This window comes from Triticum aestivum, chromosome 2D (assembly GCF_018294505.1).
Source record: "Triticum aestivum cultivar Chinese Spring chromosome 2D, IWGSC CS RefSeq v2.1, whole genome shotgun sequence".
Classification (NCBI taxonomy): domain Eukaryota; kingdom Viridiplantae; phylum Streptophyta; class Magnoliopsida; order Poales; family Poaceae; genus Triticum; species Triticum aestivum.
In genome coordinates, this window is record NC_057799.1 from 6,124,926 (window position 1) to 6,145,899 (window position 20,974).

The window sequence follows — 20,974 nt, forward strand, 5'->3', positions numbered from 1 at the left end:
TAAGATTACCGGTTTGCATTCCCAACTGGGTTTAACTAATTACCTAAACTCTCACTGTTTATCCTTTCTATGATGTGTCCTCTTGAAATATAAATTGATGATCTATAATCATGTTCTTCTACGAAATTATGGTGAATGAGCTAAGATTTTTCACTTAGAACACATATTTTGTTGCATAATTTTTTGTTATTGTCAAATTTTGTATGGCACCCATCATTGTATGTCAATTTGATGAATACAAGTATACATCATCTCCCAAGGGAGTTTAGTTGAGTTCATCTTTTAGTTGAATACTTAATTAACTCTCAATACATCCGTCCATGGAATAAGTTAAATGCTACCTAACTCGAAGTTCTGATGTAGAACACATGCATCCTTCACAACAAATTTTAATCTAAGGTGCCCGACGCAACGCGCGGGGAATCATCTAGTTGTTGTTAAAGTTGAGACACTTATTTTTTTTGTGGGGGGATTGCTACGCGTCCGCCAGCTGATCTGTTTAAGAGATCAGCCGGGTCGAGAGCCGTCAGATCTGGCGTCATCAAGCGGCTATCAACACCCTCAACCATTGCAACAAAGGTAATGTTGTAGAAACCGTTGCAACACAAGTTTTTTTTTTACAGAAATCTTTGCAACAGAGGTCTTGTTGCATCATGTTTTTGCAACAAAGACCATGTTGCAGAAACATCTCCAATTTTTTTCGCAACGGAGGTTATGTTATTGTTTTTTTTGCAACAGAGATCATGTTGCAAAAACGTCTACATTTTTTTGCAAGAATGGTTATGTTGCAAAAAGAATTGTAACACAAATTACGTTGCGGTATATGTTGTTGCATGTCAGCTCGAGAAGGCGGCAGCCATGGACGCCGATGCTCCTCCAAGATGGTCGTGACGTGGAACGACGAGCGACGGCAGACGCGGCTTCAACGGCGGCGTGCCTAGCGGACTCGAGCGGTGCAGTCCGGCGGCCGGCACGCAGCACCCGAGTTGCCGGCTTCGAGCATCTACAAACCAGCCGCTGGTGCATACTCGTAGGCCGTTGTGCCATGGGGTGCTTCTGGTCACGGACGAGGTCAACCCTTGGATTGAGAGATGCATCTGTATCAGCATGCAAGCTTGATGTAGAAGACGTATGAGGATAAGAAGGAGGATGAACGGTGATGGCATCACCTCACACAGGACACGTGACACGCGTCTAAGGCGCCCGACGGTGCGTTGTAATCGGCCAGTTGATGGGAATCTTTTCTCTATTTTGGGACGGAGCAAGTCGAATCTTTGCTTTTGACTCCCAGAAAAACCAGAGGTTAAGACTAAAAGTTAGGTGATAATTTCCATATCACAGACGGAAAACACACACTTCTAAAAACCGGAGATAAATCCGGCAGGCAGTAACTACCATATTACAGTTCGTATTCTACCACAAAATTTTGTAACTCTATAGAAGGAGAGAAAAATAAGAAGCCAATCGTTCTGCCTAGCGCACATGGAAAGAAATACATAATCTTTCCAAATTCTATCGTCTGATCTTTCTTTCCCTCACGGGATCGGGACGAGTTCTAGCGCCGGTTCTCCCTCCTCTCAAAACCCCCATAGATAAGTATATATGCACACGAGCTCTCGTTCACAGCAAGCAATCTTGTAGTTGAAACACACAGATAGATTTTCATCGATCGATCCACGACCATGGACAAGCACACCATCCGCATCCTTGCGCTAGCCCTGCTGTCTCTGCATCTCCTGTGCTGCGCCACCATCGCGCAATGTAAGTATCTCTCGCCGATTTATCCTTGTGATGATGATACTAATTGTCTTTCAAGCTCAGCAAGTTAGTGCGTACGCACATGCGATTTTTCTACTTATTACTATGCACGTGGAAGTCTAGCACTTCTCTCTTAAGTTCCTTGATTTCTGCTTCTCTCTTTCCGTCTCTTGCCTGAGACCAGTTTATCGCTTGTTAACAGACCCGAAACAGTTGTTTCATCTTCATCATCTCCTTCTGAAAAAAAATGTTTCATCATCTGCTTGTTGCTCCGCAGGCCGAACCATCGCCGACCTGCACCACGAGAAGATCAACTTTCCCAACGGGCTGTGCGCCGAGAACAAGCTGTGCATCACTGAATACTGCTATTGCTGCCTGATATATGACCGCTGCTACCTAACCATGGACGCATGCAAGAAACGCTGTGACAATCCATCCTTGTCTGCTTCGGAAGACTTGCAAGCGGCGGAGACGGCGACCGCGACCCCTGCTCCTTTACCCACTGCCTAGTCAAATTAATTGGCTCATGTTTTTTTTTTCAGTCACGAGGCATATATGATATGATGCTTCTTCTGTGCCGAAAACAAGTTTGCAATAATTAAGAGCTTTCAAAAAGAATACTAGCTTTGTTGCAGGTTGATTTGTCATGTTGTGTTTAGACTTGTCCTTCCGGGAGCCAAATTGATACCTTAGTTGGAGATATATACAAAATCAGTAAATTTATAGCCTCTATAAATCAACAGACACTGCATATATAAAAGTGGTTCATATGTATGCTATTCCACAGGCCAAACCATCGGCTTCGACATGGACGGCGAGAAGATCAATCTGCCGAACCGGCTGTGCGGCAAGGCAAAGTTGTGCACCACTAAATATTGCTATTGTTGTTTGCTAAATGATTGCTGCTACAGTAACATGGATTTGCACGAACGCTGTGAAAATAACTCCTCGTCTTCGCAGGACATGCGAGCTGCAGCGCTGCCGCCGCCGATGAAAACTTCTGGTTTCCCAGCCTAGTCAAAATTATTTGTCCCTTAAGGCATATATATGTAATGTGTGGTGTGGAAAAACAAGTTTGAAATATGCCCCCTACATGGTTGTTGCCTTTTGATTCATCATATTTTATTAAAAAAATATTTCAAATAATTTCTGGCTAAGTTCTTGTACAACAAGTTTTTTTTAGAAACTTGTACAACTAGTTAAGTGATGTAAGGTTGCCTCTGGCTGCCTTGCGGGCCCATTTTGGCCCGTACTTTCTTTCTCTAGTTAGAAGAAAAGGAATTACCCCTCAAAAAAAAGAATTGCATTTTTAGCAGGAACGCCTTGTTGATAATTTAAAATTTTGTTGCTGAAAAGCAGTAGAGTTTCATCTGCTACTTTTCCGTAGGTTCTAGGGTCTGAATTGTTCCACTTTTGACAAAGAAAATAGCCATCTCAAGAAAGCAAAGAGAGGAAAATTGCAAGTAGAGGGGAAGGGGATGATCATGAGGGCATCATGGCATCCTCACGCCACGCCCAACGCAGCCGACGAAGGAGCTGGAGGCCACCAGCGATCTATGTGGAAGCTCCCACCGTCCACCCAGCCGACCGCCCCCGACGCCGGAGCCGAGCTGTGGCGGAGTTCGCCGCCACCGCATAGGTCGACAACAATGGCAGGATGTTCCTAACGCAGCCTCCCCCCTCCCCCCGGCGCGCGCCTTGTCCTTGTCTTCGTCTTTGCCACCTTCTTCGGAGCAAGCATGGTACTCAATTGTTTCTTCCTAGCAAGGTGCTAGATGAACTGTCACTCAGGTAAATTTTTCCTTTTCTCGGTTTTATCCCCTTCACTCACTGAATATGATCATCAGATATTGCAATCTGTGATGAAAAATTTATGTAGAAAGATTTTGGACACTTCTTATGGTGTCCCGGCTAAGGAGCCTCTCACCATGGCGACTCCTATGTCCTTATTTACGTCGTTCCTAGACGCCTAGATTAGTATCCCCTACCTCGAGGTCTGACGGTTTAGGTTCCTTCAGTGGTGCCCATGCAGGTTGACGGATCCCGCAGAAATGTCGTTGGTGATATGGCGCCCATGCCGCTGTTCGGCTAAACTATTTTCAGACCGGCATATGGCAGGTTGATCGACAGATTCCATAGAACCAGCCTGGGGGCTATGGTTCTCATGCCGCTGGTCGGCTAAATTATTTTCCAGGCCCGACATCTGGCAGGTTGATCGACGGATACCGTGGAACCGGCCTGGGGGGTCGTTGTGCCCTCGCAGATGGTCTGCTTCATAATATTCCAGGCCGATGTACATGCTATTTGATTGTTATTACTTTATAGTTTACTAATTATCACTATCCTGCAGCTGTTGAAAACTCACTGTAGGATAAGCTGGACAATGTTTGACACCAATTACAGTTAAAGCTTGTGAGAAGTTTGAAGGAATACCGGAACCAATATGTTGTACAACATCGGATAGGAGGGAGACTGATATATCCAGAATCGTTAAGATACTTGCCAATGTTCATCCTGGCCATATGCAAATCTCTTGCTCTGTGTGGTAGTTATGCCGATGTCTCTCTTGGTGAACGCTGTGCTGCTTGTTTCAGAATGTTGATACTGCCTGCAAAAGGGCCGCTCAATTTTATTAATCCTTCTGTGTACAGGCTTGATGAAGTATTCACATCGGTATGCTGTATTTCCATGCTACGGAACTGACCAAGTTTCTTTTAACCAGTGCCACATGTAGACTTGTTAGTTCCAAACTATGTAAATGAAGTATGAAACAATAAAAACAAGTTCAGTTCCGTTTGTTTGGGATTGAAACAAGTTATCCTGCTCGATTGGTTCGGTTGGCAGTTAATAATTTCTGTATTGAAACTGTCCAGCCACAATGAGGCATGCGGCACTAAGTGAAATAAATACGTAACCTCTAGCTCTTTGTTTTTTTTTGATTTGAGGGAAGCCGGTGGCCGTCACTGCCTCTAGCTCTTGTTATTTGATATGTTTGATATGAAGTTTTTACCTTCAGTTCAGTAAAAATGGAAAGAATCAATACAAGAAGTTAGAACTTAGAACTGATTAGTCTGCTTAGTTCGTTTGGTAGGACCTTAACCCTCAACTATTTTCCGTGTTTCAAAGTTAAGTTACTTGTATAGTTTCTAGAGTCAGCAGGCATAGCAATAGGCATTAATTGAAATTGAACTGATCTATTGGGAGATTCGTAGTCAACATTTTGTTTGGTCTAGTCTACGCATTGGTTTTTCTAACTGAAATAAGAGACATGATTCTCTGGACCAGATTCAATCAATGGGTCCCTCCCTGAAGCGATTGCAATTACACTTCTGCTTCGATAGACCCCCTAAACACGTTAACGGTTGTGATTACCCCATACCTCACCTCTTCATAATAAAGGGCATGATAATCGTTTTTTGAAAGTACGTCCTCTGCATTAATATCTTCGATAAGCAACCTGTGTACGAACGAGCGCGCCGTTACGACCACGCACAACTGGGCCGGCCCACCAGGCGCTAGGCCACGTGCCACTCAAAGCAAGACATAAAAATCCGGGAAAAAAGGGCGAGTTCGCTCAAGGAAACGAGCTCGTTACCTTACCTCGTCCTACAGACTACACAGTACCACTCCACTATGCTGCCCATTGGTGTTAAAATAGCACAAAGTATATAAGAACACACTACGCCCGTGCTCAAAACCTATCCATCGGCCCATCTAATCTCTCAAGAAATAGTTCGTTTTATTCGCACTTGATCTAGCAACCTCTGGAACAATAAAGCTTGTAAAAAAACATGGGCGACCAGCTAGACAGTACAAGTTTTTTATGGTTCGATGAAGGTCGAGCTCGATGCCCATGTATGCGGAGGAGGAATTGCTGGCGCGAGCGGACGAGCTCCTCGGGCCGCCCCCGCGAGCGAGCAGGGGGAGCGGCGCCCGCGCACTCCACGGCGCCCGAGCCGCCCGTCGGAGTTTCCGGCGCAGAGGGGGTGGTCGTTGTGCTCGCAGACGGACGGCGCGGACGGGAGGGCGCGGCCGCGAGTGAGCGCGGCCTGGGCACGGACGGGCGAGGAGGACGGCTGCGTGGAAGGAGGGCACCCGTGAGCGCGCGGCCTGGGCGCGGACGGGCGGGCGCGGCCTGGGCACGGACGGACGAGCGGGCGCGGCCTGGGAAGATGCGGAGCTGGCTGCCGCTGCTGCCAGCGAGGTCGGATGGAGAGGAGGAGGAGCAGAAGCAGGTGGCCATGGAGGTGGAGGCGGCATGGCTGAGCAGAGGAGAGTCGAGCCGTCTGGATAAGGGTGCGGGCGCAACGAGTGGAAGTTTGTTCACCCCCAGACTAAATTTTTCGTCGGCAGTCCTCCAAGCGGCGAAAAAAATGCCTCCCGAAGGGCTCAACGGCTGGAGATGCTCTGAGAACAACACGTGAATTTATTAAAATGTGATACAACCAAAAAATAACAGTAATGTTATCTGGCGAACATCAGCTAGAAGGAGGATGGCAAGCGAACTCTTTATCCTGGTAGTTTTAGTTACTTCGCGAGATCAAACGGTGACAGTTTAAACGAAAAATGCCTTCTTCAGAAGAAACTGGCATGTTGTGCTGAAGAAGTTGTCACCCTCTGCCAGTGAATGTTCGCCTGCTAAGAAAGAAGGTCCAGAATCAAAAATGATCTAAGGTAGCCAACTAACACATAAAAATGACCCAAGCCGTCACTAGCTGGAGATGAAAGAACGGTCAGGCCGTCAGGGTGTAGGGTGTAGATTGCTGTACAGGATTAACTAGGATTATTACCGACCAAATGCTCCAGCTTCTTGCCATTTCTGTTAATAAGCATATGATACTCTCTCTCCATTTCAAAATATAGGGTGCATTAGTTATTTTATAAAAATCAAACATGTTTGATCAAGTTTTTAGAAAGAAAAAAATATTAATATCTATAAGGAAAAATTTGTATCATTTGAGCTATCATGAAGAGTATTTTCATATATTAATTATTTTGTATTACAAATGTTAATGATTTATTCTATGATCTTGATCAAAGATACATATATTTTACTTTCACAATCACAAAAATTAATGCACATTGATCACGCATGCATTAACGTCACTAGCATGTCATATCAATCTATTTCGGTGGCATCATTATTCTTAGGATATACGAATTCATTGTTTAGTCATGCACGAGAACAACACATGAATTTATTAAAATGTGATACAACCAAAAAATTACGGTAATGTTATCTGGCGAACATCAGCTAGAAGGAGGATGGCAAGCGAACTCTTTATCCTGGTAGTTTTAGTTACTTCGCGAGATCACACAGGTGGCAGTTTAAACGAAAAATGCCTTCTTCTGAAGAAACTGACATGTTGTGCTGAAGAAGTTGTCACCCTCTGCCAGTGAATGTTCGCCTGTTAAGAAGGTCCAAAATCAAAAATGATCTAAGGTAGCCAACTAACACATAACAATGACCCAAGCCGTCACTAGCTGGAGATGAAAGAACGGTCAGGCCGTCAGGGTGTAGGTTGGAGTTGGGGGCTCGCCGGGGTGAGACTAGGTGTACGATGGGCTACGGCACCCTACCCCCTTGCCAGCGTCAACCATGCAAGCGACTAGGTTTTGCGATCAGCATGGGGGACGACGGTTCAGGGGCGGGTTGGAGTGGGGCTCGCGGGGATGAGACCAGGGACGACGACAAGTCAATGCAACCCCACCGCCGTCATCTCCAGTTTGTCCAGAAAAACCAGGGGCTCAAGACTAAAAGTTGCGTGATAATTGCCATATCACAGTCGGAAAACACACACTTCTAAAAACCGGAGATAATTTGGCAAGCAGTAACTACCATATTAAGTGTTCGTATTCTACCACCAAAAATTGGAAACTTGTCTAAAGAAAGAGAGAAAAATAAGAAGCAAATCGATCTGCCTAGTTAATTCGATCGCCTGATCTTTCTCGCACGGGATCGAGACGAGTTATAGCGCCGGATCTCCCTCCTGTTGAAACTCGCATATATATATACACACACACAGCCACACGAGTTCTTCGTCCACAGCAAGCAATCTTGTAGTAGAAGGAGAACACACAGATAGATTTTCATCGATCAACGACCATGGACAGCCACACGATCCGCATCCTTGCGCTAGCCCTGCTGTCTCTGCATCCCCTGTGCTCCGCCACCATCGCTCAATGTAAGTATATATATATGCATCAAAGTTACACAACTTCTCTCGCCGTTTTATCTTTGTGATGATACTAATCATCTTTCAAGATCTATGCATTATTGTATTCTCTCTTCTGTTTCTCTCACCGGTTTATCTTCTCGCCTTGTCTTAAAGACAAGCTCATCAAGTTACTTCTTACTATGCATGTACGATTTTTGTTTTCTCTTTTTTTTTTTGCATCTCTCTTTTCGTCTCTTGCCTGAGACAAGTTTCTCCCTTGTTAAGAAATCCGACAATTGTTTCATCATCTCCTTCTCAAAAGAAAGAAAATGTTTCATCATCTGCATGTTGCTCCGCAGGCCGAACCATCGCCAACCTGCACGACGAGAAGATCAACTTTCCGAACGGGCTGTGCGGCGAGAACAAGCACTGCACCACTGAATTTTGCTACTGCTGCCTGATATATAACCGCTGCTACCTAACCATGGACGCATGCAAGAGACACTGTGACAATCCACCCTCGTCTTCTTCGGAAGACTTGCAAGCGGTGGAGACGGCGACGGCGACGACCCATGCTCCTTTACCCGCTGCCTAGCTAGTCAAATTAATTGGCTCCCGTATTTATTTTTTCCATGAGGAATATATATTATATGATGCTTTATGTGCGGAAAACAAGTTCGCAATAATTAAGAGCTTTCAAAAAGCATCCTACTACAGTCCTTTACCCGTTTGACGACCCATGGACGCATGCAAGAAACAAGTTCGCAATATGATGCTTTTGTTGCAGTTTGATTTGTCATGTTGCGTTTAGACTTGTTCTCCCAGGAGCCAAATTGAACACCTGATTTGGACGTATAAAATTAGTCCGTGTGCTCGCAATATCAGGTCTGTTTGTCGGGCTATGCTGGGATGTGTGAAGGTGATAAACATGCAGAGGTGATGATAGACAGATTTATGTAATTTCCTTTATGAATGTTATTATAAGCTGATAGATCATGTAAATTACTAGCTAGTTCATCTTTTCTTTTCTTCAAGGATACGTCCTCATCGGTACCATATATACAGAATAAAGACCAAAGAGACCAGTACATCACCGAATTCGGTTACACAACCTACAAGGCTACAACTACGTACAAACAAAGCCAAGGCCTCACACCCTAGTTCATCTTTGCACACGTGACTGCTGCGAGGGATAGAGAGGCAGAGGGGGGTCATTGCGCTAGTTAATGTAATAAATCTGTCAAAAGAGACTAGTTAATGTAAATTCAAATTGTATTTTAATGCCGAAATGTGGTAACATGTTCATTACTTATATACTATTTTTTATTTGGAACTGTTGGACTGGGTGTTTTGGTGACCGGGCTCCATGGAACCCGAAATTTAGAAAAATTCAACATTCAAACTTTCCTGTTCCAAAAATCTAAAAAGAATATGCAACTATATAAGGATGAAATGTATACGTGTGTATAATTTCAAGATGAAATACCTTCAATTGTGACCTGTACAAAAGAAAAAACAAATGCATGGAGCACTTCTACACATCATTTTCGAAAAAAAAGAGAGAAGAAGGTACTCCATAACGCGCAAATTAAATTAGGAAGAAGAGATATGCAGTAGTCCGAGAGAGATGATGCAGAGGAAGCACTTCTTCATCGCATATCACACTTGTGGGCCTTGGCTCTTCTTGAGCGAAGGAGCTTGCTTGGCTAGAGTAGGTCACTCCGCCTCCTCTGGTGGCGCCACGCTGCCTCATCGAAGGAGCTCAACCTCTCAGCTCAAACCACAACTACTGAGAAAACGAAAGAAAAGAAAATTCTTTGACCCACTAATGGATAAGTCTAATTTGTCTTTTTTTTTAACACAATACAGATGCAAACGCTCATACATAGATATATGCATTCATTCTCATGAACGCACACACGCACACCCTACCCCTATTAAAATGTCTCCTCCCACTAAGGCACATCGCCGGAATGCCTGAAATAAATCAAGGAAAATGCGACCACAGTTAAGTCAAGGACTTGAAACCTGGTGGGCTAAGGATACGACCGTCCTTCTAACCATCCAACCATAGTTTGATTTGTGATAGGCCCAACTTGTCCTCGTTTATGTATAACTGAAAATACAATGGAGGTAGTAGTGGTTTGCTAAAGGTAATAAAATTAATAAAACCAACCCTCAGCCCCAGACAGGAGAGATTGTTTCTTAATTTTATTTAACATTTTTTAATTTTTATCTTGGGGGGAATACTCATAAAAGATTTTGTTTTTAGGTTCTGTTTATTAGATGCAAGGAACTCGAAAGTCCTCTTTTAGCTCGGTATGAACAACAAAATGAAAAAAAAATCTAAAAAACCTGATTTTTTTTATGATGAACTTTGAATCTTTTTTATATGCTTGCCAAATTTCATCACTAGAGGACACTCGTGGAAATCATAAAAAATCAACACTCCAAATGCTTTCAATAATAACATTTTTGCAGTATCGATTTTGCCTTTTTTGCCACGACTTCCACGAATGTTCTTTCTAAATGAAATTTGGCAAGCACAAAAACATTTTTTAAAGTTTACTACAAAAAAAATTCAGATTTTTTTAAAATCATTTGAGCTCAGGAGATACTCCGCTTCAACGCTATTATACTACTCCCTCACTATCAAAATATGAGTTTTTTTATACAAAGGGAGTATAAAAACTATTTATATTTTGAATTTTTGATTAAGAGGGGGTATTTTCTTCTGGAGAAAGAAATGATGGGTCAGATAGGGCCCACGTCCCCCTAGAAAAAGGGCCCACGTGGCAGCCACTAGACCACATGGAAAATCATAAGAACGAAAGGGCCCACAAGGCAGCCAGTGGGTGCAGCGGAACTAGGCTTGTAGGGTCTCTCTCTTCCTCTCCCCCCTTCCTACCCCGCCGTCGCCGCCGCCGCCGACGAAAATGTTGGCGGCTCGCCGCCACGCCGCCTCCACTTCCGGTCCCCTCCTCCTCCGGCGCCTCTCCGCCCAGCCCAAGCCCAAGGCCCCTGCGCCATCACCTCCTCCGCCTCCGCCGTCGGACGAGGGGGCCGCAGCGTGGGCCCGTCGCGCGGCCGCGCTCTCGCTGCTGGGGCTCACCGGCGCCGTCGCCGCCAGCGCCTTCAGCGACCTCTCCGTCTTCCTCTCCTGCTCCAGGTCCACCCCCAGCTCACTCCCCCCCTGTCGCTCGCCTCCCTGTAATTTCTGCCTGTGTTGACGGGACGTCGAACCCAGATGTGCCCAAGATCACAACTTTGCGCCGATTTGTTTACCTGTTAGCATTCATTTCCACGTATTCGTATCGCTCTGCGTGCAGTTCTTGATCTCTCTGTAGTATGCGTGCTCTTGCTGCTGATGTTGATTTGTACTAAAATTTGTCAAATTTTGTTGTTTTCCAAGAAGAGGGGATGGAGAAGAGGGGCCAGGCCTAACCGCTTTTGCTGCTCTTGTTGTTGCAGCCAGGCAATGGAGAAGGCTACCAAGAACAAGCAGGTAGCGAGCGCGATCGGCGAGCCCATCACGCGGGGTCCCTGGTACAGCGCGTCCATCGCCGTGAACCGCGCGAGGCGCTCCGTCTCGTGCACTTTCCCGGTGTCGGGGCCCCAAGGCGACGGGCTTCTCAAGTTCAAGGCTGTTCGCTTGGGAGGTGTGTGCCGGTTGACAGCTTGACATCACAATTTTGTGTCTATTCTCATAAATGAATGAAGCATGATTCAGATAAATCTTTGCCAGCAGTTATCATAGCTATAGCAATTGTTTCAAGGGCAGACTGTTGAATTACGTACCCAGATTCTGATACTTGCTCACAAAAGCTACATGGTTTGACCATGCTAAATAGGTATTAAGGTTGAGTCTGGTGCTCACTATGCAACATCAGTATTCTCACAATCCTTTTACAATGTAAAAGAAAGAATGAAACTCAACTTCTACCCTTGTTGCCCCTGATTGTTTCAACACTGTAACAAACTAATTCTGATTTCATAAATGAATGAAGCGTGATTGGACTGTAGGCTATGCATTTGATAGTGACAAAAACAGTACAGTTACAGTAAACTGTCATATTGGAGGAAAACACAACAACGACCAACGGCCATAAAGATCAACTATTGGGCAAAGTCAACAACTGCACATCATGCTTATACATACATAACTACATAACAGTTTAGGACAGATGTAGGCTTAAATTATATTATTTGTTCCCAAATTTCCATACCTAGTCTCTCTAGTGGTCTTCTTAATGAGCGCCTATATTATTGTGATAAAGATGGTAGTCCAGCTAAATCAAATATGAGACTAAAACAGGAATGGAAACTTGTATGACAACTTAACTGAAGTAGTGATCAAAATACTGAATATGAGTGGCACTACAGGCTACAGCAGGGCAAGGCACATTGTTGGCATTATACCATGAAGCCGATAAGCTCCACCTATGTTGTGGTTTCGCCAACTCGTCCCTTGGGTATATCCCTGATATATGGTTTGCGCAAGAAACGTGGAAATGTAGCATTAACTACCTGTGGACCTCGCAAGTGAAACCATATGATTGATGTGGGATATCTGTTTTATGGTATGACGCCATGAACATACCTAGTCTTGCTGGATAGCTTTGAATGCTGTCGGTATGTGACTATTGTGGTTGAATTACTATAGACTATAGTAGTTTAGTTGCCATATAAGTAGTTCTGTTTAAGTCCCATTTTCCCTTTAGATCACCTCGCTAAGTAGGCAACAACAATGGTCGGACAGAATGTTTATTGGTACAATAATGTACACCATAGTTCTTGTCCTATCCAGTCTATGGTACATGAAGGGGGGGGGGGGGGGGGGGGGGGGGGGTTGGTCCTTGCCTTTAAAATGTATTCAAACCTCACCTTTGCTTTAGTATTATCGATTGTTCTAGCACAACAGATGGGGGATTTATTTTTAAGTGTTGGTAGCTTGAACAAGAAAGTTAGACATGAACATTTGGGAGCAATATATTAGTATTTAACCAATGTTTTACTGTCATCAACTGCAGTTTCTACCATTGATACCTGTCGGTAGGGGTGCAGGGCAGCGTCCCGCATAAGCCCGCAAAAGTAGGAATTAGTTCAAAATCAACCGAATCGCTAAACAAATTCACACCTAAGCTGATCTGTTTTAACTACGGAACAGGGCAGATCGGGTGCCGCCCTGCATCCCTACCTGTAGGTAGTACTAACTGTTTATTCTTAACTGCCTTGAACATTTTTGGTAAAATTTTAAATGTAGAGCTAAAATAGCAATATCTATATTAGTGTCAGATCAGTTGGTGATATGACTTGAGCCATTAGTGTCCAGGTAGCATTATAGTTTCACTGTATAGCATTTGGTGGGAATAGATCAAGATGTCTTTTGGCATGTGTTCTTGTTAAATTTGCTTGCTATATGATCATTCTGGCCATTGGGCCCTGTTATAGCAAAACAGAACACACGAGTAATTCAATTATTATGCATGTAATTCAAATATTTTGTCACTATTGTTTTACATGTGTTATGGTTCTTCATGTTGTATTACATTTCTGAAATGGTATGTTAATTTAACAACATAATGTTTCATCAATTATCTCCCCTGCGAGGTCTATGACTCCAAAGCTTGTTAGTGTAGAGGAATACCAACTATGTTAGTAGTAGAGTGGATGGGGTTGGGTTGGATTGGATTGACTATCCGATTTGGGTTCTGGGATTGGATTGACTATCCGATTTGGGTTCTGGCAAGCCAATTGTGAACAAGTATTTACACAGTTGGTTCAACCCCATGGATCTTTTATGTGGAAACTGTTAACAGTGCTACAAAAGAATTCTTAAAAAACAGATTTAGTATGAAAAATGTTTTGGGCTGATTTTGTTATATAGACCAAAGGTGCAGTGGGCTGGACTTGCGCCCAAAGTACCAGGTAGCTTTGTTTAGATGGGAAAGATTGCAGTGGAATCTAGCAGGTTAACTCTTAAATGCATATTTATACAAGGGGTTGTACTATAATTGGCCTATTACAGGACACATTCATGCATGTTTAGTTTAGTCTGTTGCTTGCTTTTTCACTGTTACACTGCCTGAACTATTAAGGGCTTTAATTGACCTTCAGTTGTCGCTGTAAGAATGACAGGCTAACCTTTTTGTTTCATTATAATTAGTAGTAGTAAGTATGTCTAGTTTTCTTGTTTTTGAATTCCACTACACAGTGGGTAGATCTATGTTGGAAAGATGAATGGCACACCATTTGTTTTTAGGTAAAAAATAGGAGCATATGATTTGATCTTTGAACATTGAATTAAGCTCTGTTAACGAAGTTAATTTGACATTTACAATAAATAAATTTTATTCCACAGCGCATGACATGGTGCAGTGGAGGTAGAGGTCCATGACGACCTGACTAGGGCCAACTTGGCATTCAAGTGCCTGTCCAGCTTGTCCGCTGTGCTGCGTTCTCGCAAATATATTTCTATTGTATGTTTATTGGTCGTGCACTTTGATTCACCAGGACAACCTGATTCATATTTATCTCGCATCATCTGTTTCCACGCAGAGGAATCATGGTTCCGGTTTCTACAGCGCAGCGACTGGGAGATACTCATAATGGACGCCATCCTTGACGTTCGTGCCGAAGATGGCAAGCGCCAGACAATGAGGGTGACGGTCGCAGACAACACGGCAGCTCCACCACCACCAGCTGACTGCAGGACATGCAAGCCCCGGGCAACGCCAAAGCCGAAGCCTACAGCAGTGCCGACGCCGCTGCCTACATCGGCGCCACCTCCGGCTCAGGAGAAGTGACGATCTCATCTGGAGAGATGCTCTTTGGTGGGTGGTGTGGACATAGCTAGCGTGGAGTGATTGTTTCGCCACGCCTCATTCCTGGGAGAGATCGAGAAATAAAGTAGTGCGCACTGGACCAACTAAGCAGAAGATCGGATTGTTTTTCTCGTACGTTGGGCGGATGATGCAGCCTAGAATAGGTTACACGGGTGTTTGTTTCGCGGCGCGGCCAGACCACGGAATACTATCTATCTCACAAGACTATAACTGTCTTGTGACTTGCTAGTAGCAAGGGCAGAATTTTGAGTGGATCTCAAATTCTTTTGTTGGTTCATCATTCATTCATGATATCTTAACTTTTGCTGGCTGCGGACTTGCGATGCGGCTGTCTGTAATGCACATACCGCTGCACGGTTGCGGATTACTCTGATACCGCTGCATGCCTAGCTATCGTTTATGTGATGGTTGTTCCAGATTACTCTGATACGCTCGTTGCATTGGATTGGATCTCCTGCTCATTTCTACCGTTCTTTCTCGTCCAAGTTGCCCTTCTTGCTGTTTTTCTTCTCCCCGGCCTCTCTTGCTGTATCTGAGGATTCGGTGGCCCCGCGATGTCGCCTTGGCTTGGAGGTGATGTGCGCGGTTTTGATGTTTGCAAACTCGACGATCGCCGTTTTCAGTCCTCTTTTGTGGCCTCCAGCCGCTCTCAGGTGTGCCCGTTCCTTGGCTTAAGTGCTCAGCGCGTCACACCGGACTGGACTTGGCAGCTCCTCCTTCAGTTAACTGAACCCCCGTCTTCAGAAACTGGTTCTGAAGGCGCGGCCGCGGTATCTGCATACAGGACCATGCCACAAACACTAGCTTGTTGCTGCTCTGGAAGACGGCTGGCCCTGATCGCCGCCTCAAACACGACCAGCTCGCCGTGGTCGCAATGGAGCCGTCGGTGCTGCTGGCGCACAGCCATGTCAGATTGAATCGGGCTCGTGCCATCGTCGATATGTGTATGGCAACATGTTTTGGTATACTACATAACTAGGAGCATGAGAGTATGGTATAAAAGTTCCTATTCAATCTAACGATTAATGGTCTGATTAATTCAATTAATAGACTGATTCACCGATTAGTCACTACTCCTAAACCGACCGAGCAGGTACCAGTTAACGATTTCTTGAACATTGGGTATAATAGTTTTCTTTTTGACAAACACGGTATAAATGCAGATGCTCTGCAATACACTCATACACTTTTCTCTATGATCACTTGCCCCAGGTGAAGTAGATGGGCCTGGTCGCCTTGTGGTTAAGGCTCATCCATGAGATGGAACAGAAGTCCCATGCCCCAGCCGGCTTCACCACATGTGTGCAGCACTCAACTCTGTCGCTCATCTTCTCCCTCTGCTGCTTGAACACAAACGTTGCCGGCGTCACGGTTATCTTACACTCTCTAGCGCTCTGACAGACACCTTGTGTGTCTCGGTTGGCTGCTCGGACACCCTGGTCATCGTTCGCGTCAGCGTGCGGATGCGTGTGCGGCTGCCGAAGAGCACCATGAGAGAAGGCTAATTGAGGTTACTCACGCCGCCTTGCAGACTCGTCGTGCAATTGGTCGTCCGTCCAGGAACGAACTGACGCATCCGCTTAATCGTGTAGTTAAGGGTACAAAGAAACTCGACATATTTTAAGTTTCAGCCTTGTGACCATACTCCCCCCGAACCCAAAGACTTTGATTTCTCATAGGTGCCGGCGGAGTCTTATAAGCAACATCCGTCGATCCCTGGTCGGCATCGTTTATGGTTGAGACTAGGACGGTATCTGATCGTCTTCGAGCCCTCAACTTTCGTTCTTGATTAATGAAAACATCCTTGGCAAAGCTTTTACAGTTGTTCGTCTTTCATAAATCCAAGAATTTCACCTCTGACTATGAAATACGAATGCCCTCGACTATCCCTATTAATCATTACTCCGATCCCGAAGGCTAACACAATAGGACCGGAATCCTAAGATGTTATCCCATACTAATGTATCCAGAGCGATGGTTTGCTTTGAGCACTCTAATTTCTTCAAAGCAACGATGCCGGAAACACGACCCGGCCAATTAAGGCTAGGAGCGCGATGCCGGCCCAAGGGTTGAGTAGATCGGTGCTTGCCGTGAGGCGGACCGGCCGACCCGGTCCAAGGTCCAACTACGAGCTTTTTAACTGCAACAACTTACATATACGTTATTGCAGCTTGAATTACCGCGGGGTCGTACACCATGCCCGGACGCATCGTGATCTGCGGAAGTACCATCCCTACCCCTGCCACGAGCGGTGTCGCGGTGCTGCCATCGTCGACTTCGTCGTCGACGATGAATTTCCCGGTGTTATCCACGGTCTTGGCCGTGGTCATCATCGCCGATCGTATCATGGCCGGCGTACAGTCGGGGTGTTTCTTCTTAGGCTGAGCCGCGACGTCTGCGACGTGCGGGCATGCCATTTCCCAATATGATGTCGAAATCGTGTGATTTCTCACCTAAACGATGACCTGTCCATGCTGCAAGTACGTTTAGGCCCGGTGTCACAACATCGGGTTTCAGGAGCTCGACGACCGCGCTGCTCGGATCGCACGAGGAGACTCCGGCGATCCTCGGTGCTCTGTTCTTGCCGATCACCATGGTGCATTGGAAGCTGAGCCGACCGAAGGGGTAGGTAGTCGATGACATGTATTCGATCAGCTTGCCCCTCGCCGCGCGGCCGATGAGTAGGCGTTGGTTCAAAAGATGACAACTTCTTTTTTTCACTTTGTGCAGTTTGATATCTCGTTTGGGTAGTAACGCAAACAATAAAATAAATTAATTATGTCCAAATGAAATAAATCTAATTTTTCTTCTATGCTTGTACTATTTTTATCTTGTTTTAGTCTTATCGATTATGAGTTTATTTGTTGACATAGCTAACCATATGATATTATTGCTGATTTTAGTCATATTTTTTCGAAAACAGAATGCATATTATTGCAAAAGTATGTATGCACTGCGCCAAATTTAATTTGTATATTGTAACAAAGATACTCATTGAATTATTAGCATGTGTGTGCGTGTGTGTTACTATATATTTGATATTCTCAAAATACCATGATAGAGATCTTTAAAACATACGATCAAACAAATAGTTTAAAACATACGATCTTTAAACCATAATATCAACTTCTAGGGTATTATTGACATAAACTTCTAGAGTATAAGTTGATTGGTTGTCATTAACTCTTACTTGCATTTTGTGGAAAAATATATACGTCCTGCAAGTTACATTGAGTACAATAATTTTCTTTTTGACAAACGCAGTACAGATGTAGATGCTCTGGAATACACATATACTCACCCTTATGAACGCACACACGCAACCCTACCTTATAAGAACCTTCGAGAGACTGAGCCAGCTGGTCTTGAGCTTATTGAAGTCACTAGAGACACCTCGCTATCGACGGGAACGTCGCCTCCCACTGAAAGAATATTCTGCCTTTATGAGACACCGAAGCGGCAAACCTGGGTTTCATCCTTGGTGTGCTGGTGGTACCACTTCACTCCTAATCATCTAACCAGAATTTGGTTCACTTATAATAAGGTTCGCATTTTGTATAGAAATGGTGGGCCTTCATATTCCAAAGCTGGTTGGGCCTTCGAGGATTTTTGACCTTATAAAGCTGACCCATAGTCGATTCTTGAAAAACAAAACTCATCCATACTCATTGGGTTGTGACCTCCTATTCCCTGACCTAACGGGGAATAGAAAGGAGACCCGAAGCCCCCCCCCCCTGCCCTAGCTTTGGGTCGTCCCATATGTGGGGCGAGGCTCCCCTGTTTTTTCTTCTTTTTTGTATGTTTCCTTTTTGTTTTGTTTTTGCTTTTTTAAAAATGTTTGGGATTGATTTTTTTTCCACTATTTTGTAGAATGTTGATGAATTTGAAAAATATTCATGGATTTGAAAAAAACTATTCCGAGTTTCAAAAAATGTTTGTGAATATGGAAAATGATGAGGACAACCCCTACTGCTACACATATTGGACCAATTACTTTTCTTTTTTGGTAATAATTCTAATGTTCATGAGAATATGATGTTGTCTAAACTGGACACATTTTTTCTTACGAATGAAAGGCCTAGCATGGATAAGAACGATGAATATTGGAGTATGATCAAGTGCGGAGATAAAGGCGCACGCGAAGACAACAAGAACAAAGTTTTCAGTAGAGTTTTCAGCACTGTGAAGCCACCATGATGACATACAAAGACATGGATGAAATATGCAACATGGCCTTTCATAAAATTAGTCCATAGTTTATTTTAGGTGCCGCGCCACCTTATCTTTGGGCCACGCTCATGTAATTTTAAAATGCACTTAATAAGCTGTTTTCAGAGTCCATATTAATAGGGAAAACAACTTTGGACAAAGTTTAGTCCCACCTTGCCAAAGGTGGACGAAATTCTTCTCTGTCTCCCTAAGAATACAACCCTTAGGACATCGTTTCAGATTTGGGTTTTGTTTAGATTAAATCACCATAGCTACAACTCGCGTCCTTTTTTGTGTTCGACCAGACCAAGACATCATGGAACCCCATTTTGATTAATAAAGCTTTCCTCTTAAATTCGCAATATTCAGATTGCAATCTTAATTTCTTGTTTGTTCTTCGTTTGCATGCAGGAAATGGACCCTTATGGTAAGGTTGATCATGCTCCGGCATGGTCAATAACCTCTCGGAGTTGGTTTAGTAATTGCTAAGGCGACACGTCTTTGCATGCTCGTAGTCGGATCATCAAACTCTTCCACCGAAAATGATAGCTACTTCTCATCGAGACATCAGGACACCTTTATCTCTATCAGAAAATATTCATGTATTTCAAAATTTGTGCATGCATTAGAAAAAATGTTCTGATGTAAGAAAATGTTCACGGTTTTCAAAATCTTCAGGATTTTAAATTTTTTTCATGAATTTTTTAAAAATATCCTAGATTTCAAAAAATATTCATGAATAGTAAAACTTGTTCGAAATTTCCAAAAATGTTAACAAATTTGAGAATTTAACAATTTTGGAAATTGTTCCCGTATTTAAAAAATGTTCATGAATTTAAAAGTGTTCAAAATTTAAAAAGTTCCCATATTTTAAAAAATGATCTTGAATTTGTAAAAAGGCCCCCTATTATAAAAGTTGTTATTGAATTTGGAAACATGTTCACGATTTGGAGAAATGTGCCGGATTTCAAAATTGTCACTAGTTTGAAAGAATGTTTTCCGACTTGAAAAAAAGTCCAGAAATTTAAAAAGATTTTCCATGTTAAAAAAATTGTTCATGTATTTGAAAACTATTCCTGTATTTTAAAGAAAGAAAATAAAGAAAGAAAAATAATAGAAGAAAAGAAAATGAAGAAACTGAGAAGCAAGAACACAGAGGGCAAAAAAATAATACCATTTTGGGAAGGTTCTAGAACTTTCTCAAAACTGGAAAGGGAGTCTCTAAAAAAAATCTGCCGCAGTTCTACCTTCTCCGTCCGACGCAAAGGCAAAAGTGGGCTGGAGCAGAAAAGATGCAGCGAGGGGATATGCGTTTGGTGGCTATCCGCCGACCTTCGCGAGAAATAGGATCCGCCCTGATAGTTTAGCTATTGCTGCTTTGTTGGTGGGCTGTTTTGGAATACGGTTTCATAGTAAAAAGAAGTACATGGTATGCCCGTGCGTTGCACCGGGTGAAAAATTAAATATAACATGTTCCATGTGCCATTATGCGACACTTTTTTAATCTGATCAAACCTTAGAAATAAGGTTACACTGAGTATTTCTTTTCGGACCATGAAATTTTTATGTACCCTAAGAATGTTTGTCATGACCTATTTCAGCTCCTCATTTTCATTTCATCCTATGAAACATTAGTTCGTATGGAATATTCTTTCAATAAACATGATCATTTTTGTACTTTGAGAAGGTGTTTTTTTCAGATTTTCAGGAATATTATTTAAGATGGAATTATTTTTATGGTGACGGTCATTTTTTGGAATATTATATTTCATGTCTTTTTTTATTTTGCACTGTTTTTTTGGGTTTGGTCCATTAAGAGTGGAGGGTGTTTATTGCTAGCAGCTAGCTCAGAGTCGTCGCTGCTTCTTGCTCCGTCCTACTATGCTAGTCACCACTCATTTGGTCTTGTCTCAAATACCTATGTATGTAGCCAACAATCAGAAAGAGAGAAAAAAAAAACATGTCTCATACCTCTCCCTACTCAGATTCCAAATAATCCCCATT

The 20,974-nt window shown here is 43.5% G+C and overlaps 2 protein-coding genes across 3 annotated transcripts; both read left to right on the forward strand.

Moving 5' to 3' along the window:
• Positions 1 to 1,540: 1,540 nt before the first annotated feature.
• On the forward strand, positions 1,541 to 2,378 carry LOC123048169 (uncharacterized). The gene is made up of 2 exons (XM_044471322.1): positions 1,541 to 1,761; positions 2,036 to 2,378. Exons 1-2 carry the CDS (start codon positions 1,683 to 1,685, stop codon positions 2,266 to 2,268), a joined length of 312 nt encoding a protein of 103 aa, XP_044327257.1. The 5' UTR covers positions 1,541 to 1,682; the 3' UTR covers positions 2,269 to 2,378.
• Positions 2,379 to 10,761: 8,383 nt separating this feature from the next.
• LOC123050983 (uncharacterized) lies at positions 10,762 to 15,054 on the forward strand. Of its 2 annotated transcripts, none has more exons than XM_044473711.1 (3): positions 10,762 to 11,085; positions 11,388 to 11,575; positions 14,475 to 15,054. In XM_044473711.1, exons 1-3 carry the CDS (start codon positions 10,853 to 10,855, stop codon positions 14,720 to 14,722), a joined length of 669 nt encoding a protein of 222 aa, XP_044329646.1. In that variant the 5' UTR covers positions 10,762 to 10,852; the 3' UTR covers positions 14,723 to 15,054. The 2 variants fall into 2 exon arrangements, with proteins under 2 accessions (XP_044329646.1, XP_044329647.1); XM_044473712.1 differs by having other exon boundaries at positions 14,278 to 14,553.
• Positions 15,055 to 20,974: the final 5,920 nt, after the last annotated feature.